At 40.7% G+C, this 12,033-nt stretch overlaps 1 protein-coding gene across 1 annotated transcript; it reads left to right on the top strand.

The window, feature by feature from the left end:
• The first annotated feature begins 1,045 nt into the window (after positions 1-1,045).
• On the top strand, positions 1,046-11,730 carry LOC131932860 (uncharacterized). The gene is made up of 6 exons (XM_059289764.1): positions 1,046-1,177; positions 3,025-3,186; positions 5,387-5,521; positions 6,174-6,308; positions 7,789-7,935; positions 11,585-11,730. Exons 2-6 carry the CDS (start codon positions 3,078-3,080, stop codon positions 11,713-11,715), a joined length of 657 nt encoding a protein of 218 aa, XP_059145747.1. The 5' UTR covers positions 1,046-1,177; positions 3,025-3,077; the 3' UTR covers positions 11,716-11,730.
• The last annotated feature ends 303 nt before the right edge of the window (positions 11,731-12,033 follow it).

Raw genomic sequence — 12,033 nt, 5'->3', positions numbered from 1 at the left:
AGTGACACCCAAATTTGTTGAGGGACGGGGTGACACCACACCTGTAACACCCGACCCAGTGACGCCCACATTTATGGAGAGACGGGGTGACACCATCAGACACCACACCAGGTAACACCCGACCTAGTGACACCCAAATTTGTTGAGGGACGGGGTGACACCACACCAGGTGACACTGATTGGTATCTCAGTGTAGACACGTAAAAACATAATCCCATCGATTTGTAGATAAACTCGCAGTCAACACAGAATAATTATCCTCAATTTCATTTCTGTCTCATATATAAGACTAGCTAGACAAGCGGATAATGATTTTGCAAAAAAATGCACAGAATTTAGCCCAAAGTGTTAATTTGTGGATGTCAAATTTTGATGGGATCTATTATTTTACGATATGTAGGCCTAGGCTTCGTGATGGGTTCTATTATTTTACGACATGTACACGCATCCAATTTCGTTGAGCCGACTCAGCCTTATTCATACAGAAATTATTCTGGTATATTGTATTCAGAAACGAAAGTATTAAACCATGCTGTTAAATATCAACAGCAATCAATTAGCGAGAAATGTGGTGAGCTATGTTTATTGTTTAATTTTTGTATTTTTAATTAATGCCAAAAAATCAAAACAAAATATCTTTTTAAAAAAACGAGTAGAGTATGTACTGCCTGACATTGCACACATTCCCGATCGTCCAGAATAGCAGCAGCCTCTATAGCAACTGCTAGAAAAGTTCCAGCCCAAAGCAAGACCAATTTCTGGGGACTTACTGCCTAAGGTTAGATGGACCCCCCGTCACTGGAGCCTGCTCCACCCCACGAAATTTATATCGTCGACGCCCCCTTCAAACAGTCTGCCCCTCCCCTCCTCCTCACACCACTGCCCCTTCAAACAAGTCCTCACACCAGCCCGCCTCCCACACCAGCCCGCCCCCCCCCCCCTCACACCCTCGCCCCCCTCACACCATCCCGCCCGTTAAAATCAGCCCGACCCCCCCCCTCACACCAGCCCACCCCACCACGAAATTGTACCGTCGTTTCAGCGTGTGTCTACCAGAAGCAGCCCTGGACCGGATGTGACGTCACGACCCGGACCAGACAGCGCGAGAACCTGTTGGTCAAGGGTGACCCGGCCACCTGCATCCCCAGGAAAGTGGTGACCAAACCCTGTCAACAAGGTAACCATGGCAACCATCACCTTCTGCAGGCCTTCCTTTCTCTAGCCCTGTCACCTTGCTTACACACAGAACCTGTGAGTCACCAGTGTGAGCAGTGTCACCACGCAGTGTCACCTAATTCTAGTGTCACCACACACTGTCACCTAACTCTAATACCACACTCCATGTGTCACCACACCACCATGTGTCACCCCTCCATCATGTATCACCACAAACCACCATGTATCACCACACACCACCATCACCGTGTGCACCAACAACGGCGCCAAACAAGTGTGTTAAGACAGACCGGCAGGGCCAGCCAGTCGCAGGAAGAGAATCGCATTACATCGTGTACACAGCTCATTCTATGCACGCAACTTCAGCGGTTCTCATAGTTTTCTAACCCTGATCTAACTCTGTTAGAATAAACTGCTGAAACCCTACCCCCACTGATGTAATATTCACATTAATTTTTTTTAATAATTTTAATTTTCGTTTTGGAAACTAAAAAACTCAAGTTTTTCTTTTTTTTCTTTTTTTTTTTTAAATTTTTGAAAATAAATAAAATGAGAAATAAAAAGAGAGTTATTAAAGTAGAGAGGAGGATTACAAATGGTGGTGGATGACACATAAATGTTGGCCCAGTATATACATTAATGGTGGCCAAATGTTTACACACACAGGTTTCTAGTTTAGAGTTGGCCAAGTTTCTAGTTTAGAGTTGGCCAAGTTTCATTAGTCTCACACTCCATCGTTCTAATCCATTGATAATCTCCGTTAATCTAATTTACTAATAGGCTTTATCAAATTACTTCAAACATGAAACCATGTCATGTACCCTACGGAATATTGCCCGTATTATATAACATAAACATTGGACATTTTCACCCACCCCTACCCCAAATTAAGTTATATAATTTACACAGACACTCTCCCCCTTATTATATAACAGTTATATAGCTTACCCCACCCCAATTTATGACACTTAGCATTTTTTTTAATGAAATAAAGTTATGGAGAATCACAAAATAATAAGAGCTAGAAATATTCATTAGGTTAATTGTCGAGGCTTCTATTGTATTCAAACGGCCAGTTGTGCCATTTCTCTGTTTCATCCGACCCAGTTAAACAGCCCAACTTTTGTTACATTCAGATCAGGATGAAGAAAATCTACAGGAGTGTGATATATTATTGTTCTATATATACACCCCATATCAGCATCACAATATAACAGAATGATACTCCACCCCTACCTCTACCGTGTTGTATACTATGCTCACTGTCCTAAATAATATACTCAGTGAGAGTTGGAGGCTATGTGGATGTTTATCATTAATGATGTTTACATTACAGGACGATATGATCCCCCCCCCCCACCCCTCCTTAATCATTTTACATTAACACGCATCATTAATATACCCCCTAATCATGAATATACCAGTAAATCATTTAAAATAGTGTACTTCTTAAACGGACCCCGTTAATCATTCTTCATTAATATTCTTCATTAATTTACCCCATTAATTATTTTTTTCAATAATCTACAATCATTAATCTATCTCCTTAATCATTCTTCATTAACATACCTCATTAAAGTTCCACCTTACTTATTCTTGATTATTCCTCATTTAAGTACCCACTTACTCATCCTTCATTATACCTCATTTAGGTACCCATTTAATTATTCTTCATAACACCTCATTAAGGTAACCATTTACTCATTCAACACACCCCATTAATTTACTTTCTTATCCATTGTTCATAGTATATAGATCATTAAAGCATCTACTTATCCATTCTTTATTAACACATAATTAATTAACACCCCCCTTCTATCCCCCCCCCGCCCCCCCCCCCCCCTGCAGCCTGCCGGTACGACAGAGGGGACTGGTCCCCCTGCGACCCTGCCACAGGTGTCATGCAGCGCCCTCTGGTACCAAGGGCCAACTCGCCTCCCATCTGCCTGTCCTCGGTGGAATCCAAGCCTTGTCGCGTGACGTCACTCAAAGAAAGCAGTGAGACTTCCGGTTTGTTGTGTTGTGCTCCCAGCATGCATTAGCCCATCTGTGTTCTGGATTCAGGGCTGGGGGTTGAGTTAAAGAGGAGACTTTGGGATGGCGTGATTTTTTTTTTTTTCATTTTTTTTTCGACGAGAATTTCTGTGATGTATGGAGATAAATAAAAACCTCCAACAGTGAAGGATTGTCGGCGAGGTCATGTTTCCATTATACCCCCCCCCCCCCTCTCCTATTTCCCGTGTGCTATAGTGGCCCTACAACAATGGGTGGGGGACGTGCATAAATTACGTCACGCCCCTTATGTGAGTTGGGGGTGTTCTGCCTTGAATTGATGATGTGCTTCGTGTGAGGGAGAGGAGGGAGGCGGGGAGGGAGGGGGTATAAAAGATTGTGATGTTGAATTCATAATGGGTTTTTTAAATGGTAAATAGAAAAGTATTATAGAATGGCAGTTGTTTCCTTTTATTAGAGAGTTGGTGCTTGATATGGCGGCTGACAATTTGATTGAAGTGGATCCTGACGCTTTTATGGTGCAGATATTTGATATTGGGGTTCGTGGTTTAGGAGAGTGATTATTGGGGGTATAGGAAAGTGAAATTGCAAAATATGGATATCATTTGTATTGGGAGGTATAGGAAAGTGAACTGTCCAAATATGGATAACATTTGTATTCGACTCTAGAAAGAAAGATTGTAAAAAAAATTGTAATAATATTCTTTTATTAAAAAAATACTTTTATTTATAGAATAGGGAGTTGGCCTTGATTTTAAAAGACTGTAAAGGGCCCCATGAATCGTGATATAGTTGTCTAGATGCGCCCGGTAGATGACTTGATGCGGCTCGTGATGTTGGTGAACTAAGCTCACCCATTGTGTATAAGGCCCAGCATTGATATCACACTACTTCCGTCACGTCGCTGATGTTGGTTTACCTGACAGACTTGCCGTTTTGGCAAAAAATAATTTTATGATCAAGTGTTACGAGACGATAGCAGTAAAGTCAATATAACTTCACATTTTTTTAATATAATTTATTTACTCTTACCTGTTCAATGTTTTTATTAGAGATTATTTTCTTTCCCTTTTTGAGAAAAAAAAGATTTTAATCAGTTTATTTTTCCTGTCGCTTGTTTTGTTCTGACGAATATAACATACACATACAATCTCCCCCTGACATAAACATAACCCCACCCCTTTCGTGCTGTTCGTAGCTCAAATGTAAAAATATATATTTATAAATCAAACAAAACGGCTGCGTAAATCAGGTTATCATGACCCCACTGTTTACATTTTCCACCATGACCTGTTCCACCATGACCTAACTGTTCCACTATTGACCTTAAAATTATTCCTCCATGACCTAACTATTCCACCATGACCTAACTATTCCAACATGACCTAACTATTTCACAATTACTCTTATTTATTCACCATGACCTAAAACTATTCCACCATGACCTAACTGTACCACCATGATCTCAATTTATTCCACCAAAACCTAAAATTATTCCACCATCACCTAACTGTACCACCATGACCTAAAACTATTCCACCATGACCTAACTGTACCACCATGATCTCAATTTATTCCACCAAAACCTAAAATTATTCCACCATGACCTAAAATTATTCCACCATGACCTAAAATTATTCCACCATGACTTAAAACTATTCCACCATGACCTAAAACTATTCCACCATGACCTAACTGTACCACCATGATCTCAATTTATTCCACCAAAACCTAAAATTATTCCACCATGACCTAAAATTATTCCACCATGACCTAAAACTATTCCACCATGACCTAAAACTATTCCACCATGACCTAACTGTACCACCATGATCTCAATTTATTCCACCAAAACCTAAAATTATTCCACCATCACCTAACTGTACCACCATGACCTAAAACTATTCCACCATGACCTAACTGTACCACCATGATCTCAATTTATTCCACCAAAACCTAAAATTATTCCACCATGACCTAAAATTATTCCACCATGACCTAAAATTATTCCACCATGACTTAAAACTATTCCACCATGACCTAAAACTTTTCCACCATGACCTAACTGTACCACCATGATCTCAATTTATTCCACCAAAACCTAAAATTATTCCACCATGACCTAAAATTATTCCACCATGACCTAAAATGATTCCACCATGACCATGACCTTTATTCCACCATGACCTATCCCCAGAGTGCCGGTACAAGCCCAGCCCCTGGTCGGACTGTGACCCACGGAGTAACACAATCACCCAGCTGCTGACCTTGAGGAGCGGTGACCCCAACCTTTGCCAGAAAAAGAAAAAACTCTCGCGCAAATGTAAAGAAGGTAAGATGTAAAGATGGTAAATGTATTATGTAAACACTGTAAAAGTAAGATGTAAAGAAGGTAAAAGTAAAATGTAAAGAAGGTAAATGTTTACATAAACAATGTAAAAGATGTAAACGATGTGAAAATAAGATGCATTTAGACAATAATGTCTCTAAAGTTTCTCTATCCCATCCACTATGCCACTGACAGAACCCTATTCCCCCCCCCCCCCCCCCCCCCCCACCCCTCTCCCCTGCTAAACTGCCCTAAACGACGGTTCCCAGAAAAATGCGCAATCGGAAACTGTTCAACGGAAAACTGTGCAAACAGAAAAATGCGCAAATACAAACCAATTATACTAATATACTTTAATTTTGTCAGAATTCGTTGAAATATGTTTTATTATACTACAATGTACACGTAGTCCCTCTTTATTAATGTCGATTTAAGAAAAAAAATTGCCCTTGCGCACTTTTTATTAGTTTTCCGTAGCGCAATTTTCCTTTGCGCATCTTTCCGTTCACCCTAAACGACAACCCTTTAAACCAGTCTATGATCCTGGCCACAGATCTTCTCGCCTGTGAGTGAAAGGGTGTCACAACGTTTAGCCCCTCCTATATTTACGTGCAATACATACCTAATTTATTTATTTTTTTAATTTCCTCCCCAGCATGCAAATTTCGACGCGGTGAGTGGTCAGAATGTGACCCAGTGACCCAGTTGATGACCCGTATAGATTCCCTTATCAGGGGCAGCAGGAAATACTGTGACATCAGCCGGCAAATTACCAAAAAATGCAAGAGATGTACGCACATTTGCCTTCTGTTTTCTCCCCTCCTTCCTCTCTCACTGCTGTAAACGTGCGCAACATTTGCTCGTGATCTTCAGTTAGTTGTCTTTCAAGCACAACGCTTTAACTATATTCTACCTAATCCTTCTTACCTAACATACATTTTTGGTATCTTAACCGCATATTTGTCTTTCATTGAAAATATTTAAACATAATTTTAAATGTAATTTATAAACGTATTTTATTCCTGTGATAATCCTTTAATATGTTTGCATGATTGTCTCCTTTTTTTTTGTTTTTCTATATTTATGTTTAGATGTATATATTTAAATTAAATAACCGGTAACCGTCAATTATAGAAAATGTTAAACTTGTTTGAGAAATATATTTTATTAATATTTTATTTTTAAAAAGTACTGGTCAAAACGCAATGTATTTTACTACACGTTGATGTTATTCTTTCTTTACATCGCAATGCTTTAATCTTTTAGCAAAGGTTTACCAAATTTTCTTCTTCCGTTTCTTAATTATATTTTTATAAAAATTATTATTTATTTTGTAGATCTTTAAACTATATTATGTATTTTAGTTGCATTTTGTTTTTCGCCATTTTCTACGACTGGACTTAGTTAGGCCAGGTACACCAGACAGGGTCATCAAGTTGAATCAGCTGATCTTGACCTTTGTTCATGTGTCCACTCGCATGTCATAATGTTGACGACACACTTGAAAGCTTGACCTGATTAACGTGGGGGGGGGGGGGGGAGATTGTGAGGATTGTCCCGAATGTCGAGGGTGGATAGGGAGAGGAGGAAAAGATAGACTTGAATAAGGGGGGTGGGTAGGGTTTGGGTAAAAACGAGGCTGTTAGATGGGGGAGGGGGAATGGAGGGGGGAGAGATCGAACCGAAAAGCGAGGGTGGGTAAGGGAGGGGTGGGCGATGACGTTTATCAGCTATGACGTTTATCAAGATGTGGATTACTTTTTAATAGGTTTTTTTTTTTAAATACACAATACAGTAAGTAGAGTACCATTTCGAACAGAGGCCCTCGGTGCGAGTGAAGTAGAATTCAACTGTATGTTGTTTTTTTTTTTTTTTTTTTTTTGTGATCTCGGTATTTTTTATTATTCCTGGGATTTAAAAAAAAATCACGTGATAAAGAAAATATACCAGAGTTACATAAGACTTGTATGACAACGTTTTTATTCTGGGCTTTATTTTTTCTTCTTTTAATTAGTGCAATGTGGATAATTATAATTGGATATAAAAACGACACCACAGCCAGTCTGTAAAGACCGACACAGATTCGAATAACAGGCCGTGTCTGTCTGTCATGCAATTGTTGCTTCCTTTGCTCCTCTCTACATAATTAATTATCACTGACGTAATTTTAATTAATAGCTAATCTTTTTTTTTATTATATGTTTAAATAAGCTTGCTAAATGCTGTAATAGTTAATGATTGTGTCATGATTTGTATCTCATGTCTGACAGTATGTAAATACACATACGGGGAGTGGGGTGAGTGTGACCCAGTGACCCACCATAGGACACGGGTCAGGAAGTTGGAGGAGGGTGACCCTAGCAAATGTCCCGTGGAGGATATAGTTACCAGACCTTGTGAGAAAAAGGACGGCGGCGGTAAATATTTTCATTTCATTCTAGATGAACCTGAATACATTAGTGTTTTAAATATATTATATAGTGAATATATATATATATATATATATATATATATATATATATATATATATATATATATATATATATATATATATATATATATATATATACATATAACACATACACATAAACACATACATGAGTACATAGCCTGTAGGACTATTTATATGTATATATATATATGTATATATATATATATATATATATATATATATATATATATATATATATACATATATATTAAATATATTATAGGGAGTATATATATATATATATATATATATATATATATATATATATATATATATATATATATATACATATATATACTTATATTCGTGTACATAGTCTGTAGACCTATATAAAAATTATTTATATTTATATACATATATATTTATAATAAAAAATATAGACAAACTATCTTAAAATATCTTTGTTGATGTAACGCTAAAGCAATAACTCACGGCGTGGGCTATATAAGGGAAACAATCTAGATTTTATAATGTCATTAGCGTCCTTAAAGAGTTGTCCTTTCAGCGTCGAATCGATCATGATACGTTGTAACGTATGTGGTGTTGTCTCGCTAAGGCACTGCGTTGTGTATCAGACAGAAGATCGCAGTGTTGTGAACACCCCGTTATAGACTGACGTCATTTCAGTTTGTTGCCGTGTTTGTTGAGGGTCAAAATTTGAAACTTAAACGCATTTGTCAAGAGTTCACACTTTGTCGGTTCGCATCAGAGAATTTTTTTTTTTTTGGGGGGCGGGAGGTGGGGGGTCAATTAGGAGCTGCATAGTGGAGTTATATAAAAGCTGCGACTTGGGTTATATAAGATATGTAGAAGTGGGTCGGACATAGATGTGTATAGGGGGATGAAGCCCCACCCCACCCCCCACCCCAACCTCCTCCCCCACCCAGTAAAAAAGTCTGAAAGAAATACTGGCCGTATTAGTGTTTTATATCTGTCCTATATGAATATTTTGACGGTTTTAAAAAGTATAGACACATTGAATTCCTCTGACGGGTACGTATTTGAGCTGGGGGGACTCTCAGTGATCAAATTGCGACATACCCAACCCAAACTTGAGACTTGTTGAGCAAACGTGTGCTCCACCAACCCGTACTCACGCGATTTAGGTTGTGGGGGTTGTGTCTTCAATAGGGGCTCTGTGTACTTGATGCTGGGGCGGGTCTAAAATGGGCTTACTGGGCTTGTGTAGAGGCTTGGTGTGGCTGTGTTAGGGTCTGTGCTCTATGGGAACTGGTGGTATTGAGTTGTTATGGGGGAAAGTGTTTTGATGGGGTGTATCTATGGGAACTGGTGGTACTGAGTTGCTATGGGGGAAAGTGTTTTGATGGGGTGTATCTATGGGAACTGGTGGTACTGAGTTGCTATGGGGGAAAGTGTTTTGATGGGGTGTAAATAGATCTATATGGCTTTATGAGTGTTGCAGATATGGGCTGTATATGAAGTGTATGTGTGCTGTATATGGGATGCAGATATGAATTGTACAGGGGGGGGGGGGGGGGGCGGAGATCGCTCTAGGGCCGAAGATCCCTGTGCGTACATCCACCTCTACTCCCCCCCCAACTCCCTCAACAAATATGCCAGCACACGCCCCTGTAAGCGAGCTTAGTCGTGTTTCTAGCGTCACGTGATATCTCCACCTCCCCTCCCCCCCTACCCCCACCACAGGCAGCAATGTCGGCATCTCACCCCCTCGGTCTAGGAGTAGACAACAACCACATCAGGGGTGGGTTGGCAGTGTTTAAGTGGTCCCTGTAAATATATAAGGTCCTCCCCCCCAACCCCACCCTAGATTAACCGACCGTCCACCCCCTGAATTACATCATGGCATTAGGGACAGTAACGACGTCATGTTAACTACACAACAGTAATGACGCCAATTTAACTACACAACAGTAATGACGTCAAGGCGCAACGACGTCAGCAATAAACACTAACGACAACGTGACGTAATGCAAGAAACAATGTACAATAACGACGACAAAAAGAGCGTTCGGAGAATTAACTGGATTGTCCGTCTACACAATGACAACCCCGCGTTATAAGACGTTCGGGTGTAGAAACTCAAGGCACGACGCCGAGATTCGAACCCTGCTGTTGGCCTCACTACTCACACACAGAAATCACGACTTGCCAACTTTCCCACGGTCTCCCTACCCCCCACTCCCCCCCCACACACACACACCGCCTCCATCGCTCTCCCTCAATGCCACTCCATCCCCCCCCCCCCTCCTATCATCTTTCAACACACATAGATGTATTGCAGACTCACACGAACAATACAATGGGGTCAGTAGGTCAAATACCGAAATCAGAACAGCAAGACGTGCATGTTGGGGAACAAATCCCGCTCAGACTGACATGGGAACAGGACTCTGGCGTTATCTGTGACGTCTTGATGTGCGTAGTTCTGTGCACGTGACGTCTTGATGTGCGGAGTTCTGTGCACGTGACGTCTTGATGTGCGTAGTTCTGTTCACGTGACGTCTTGATGTGCGTAGTTCTGTGCACGTGACGTCTTGTTGTGCGTATTTCTGTTCACGTGACGTCTTGATGTGCGTAGCTCTGTGCCCGTGACGTCTTAATGTGCGTAGCTCTGTGCGGACATGTATTCATGTCGTCTTGACTTCATGGAGTGTGCAGCACTGTGCTGACACTGATGTGCGTAGATCCGCTGCACGTGACGTCTTGATGTGCGTTGATCCGTGCACGTACAGTCTGACACCCCAGCTCCCCACACACAAGTAGCCTACTCAGTAACTGTATCAAGAATAAATAATTAATGGGGACATAGTTACCCCCCAATTAAACGGCGTGGTCGAGGGGTAGGTCTTGCCTAAATGTGCAGAGTTCGGATCCTGGTTAGAAAACTATCTACAGCTACCGTGCAAAGTGGGTGAGGAAAGGGGAGTGAGGGGGGGGGGGTGTACGATTGACCCAGCTATAAGATGAACCCCCCCCCAAGCTAGGAGCAGGACTGGTGTTACAACACACGCTGGCTTTCACATTCTTTCCTTCAACACAAGATAAGAATTTTTTTTTTTGCCACTGCTAATAAAAAAATGAAACAATCTTTTTTAAACAAAACTATGCGATTCCTATAACGTATTTTAAATTTTCACTTCCTCAGTACTAAATCAGACTGTGGTTTGTAGTGAACGGGTTAGGGTCGGTTATAGTAGGTGATAGTAGGAAATAGTGTTTCTTTCATGCATCTCTTAGAAGCACTTCTACTCCGAACGAAATGGGGGGGGGGGGGGGGGAAACAGTATCCGCCTCCACGCCCGTGAATTTTAGTCTGCACCTCCCCCCCCCCCCCCCTCGAAATTTTCGAATGCTCCCCCTTCCCCAGAAACACTGTATTAAAAATGTACTATTATTCCGTTATAGGTAAAAGGTAAAAAAAAAAGTCATATGTTTGTTTTACGATCCTTAAAACAAAACTTGCAAAAAACTGCTTTAAAAAATTACTGCAATTACATACAGATGACTATAACTCGGACTAAAACTCTACTAGAATCTAGAACGTAGGTTGCTCTAGTTTAAAGTTTAACTGTTGATGTTTTGTGTCTCCACAGAGCGCTGTTTCTACGGTAGCTGGGGCGAGTTTGGCCCGTGTACGAACGGTGTGATGACCAAAAACAGACCAATGCTACAGGGAGGGGTAGAGTGTGAGAGAAAAGCTGTCATTACTAAAGCTTGTGAATAAAACAATCTCTGGGGGGTGGGGGGAGTATAGGGTAGGGTGGGGGGGGGGCGACAGGTCACAGGGAGGATGAAATATAGACGGTGGTAAAAGATAATGACTACATAATAAAGGCGTTTTTTTTTAAATTGTTGTTGTTTTTTTTATTTGAAGTTAAAATTCAAATGTCAACCGTTTAACAGACTGGAATGGTTGTACTTGGCTCGTAGTGGTGACACTGGGCCTGAGGTCTCACTCGGTGAAAACTAGGGAATGGTGACACATATGCCACTTCACTCCTAGACTGGTAAATGGTGACACATATACCCGTCACTCCTACAC

The sequence above is a fragment of the Physella acuta genome, unplaced genomic scaffold (genome assembly GCF_028476545.2).
Source record: "Physella acuta isolate Inbredline_101_S28 unplaced genomic scaffold, ASM2847654v3 ptg002296l, whole genome shotgun sequence".
In the NCBI taxonomy this organism is placed as follows: domain Eukaryota; kingdom Metazoa; phylum Mollusca; class Gastropoda; family Physidae; genus Physella; species Physella acuta.
This window is presented reverse-complemented; position numbering and strand designations above follow the sequence as displayed.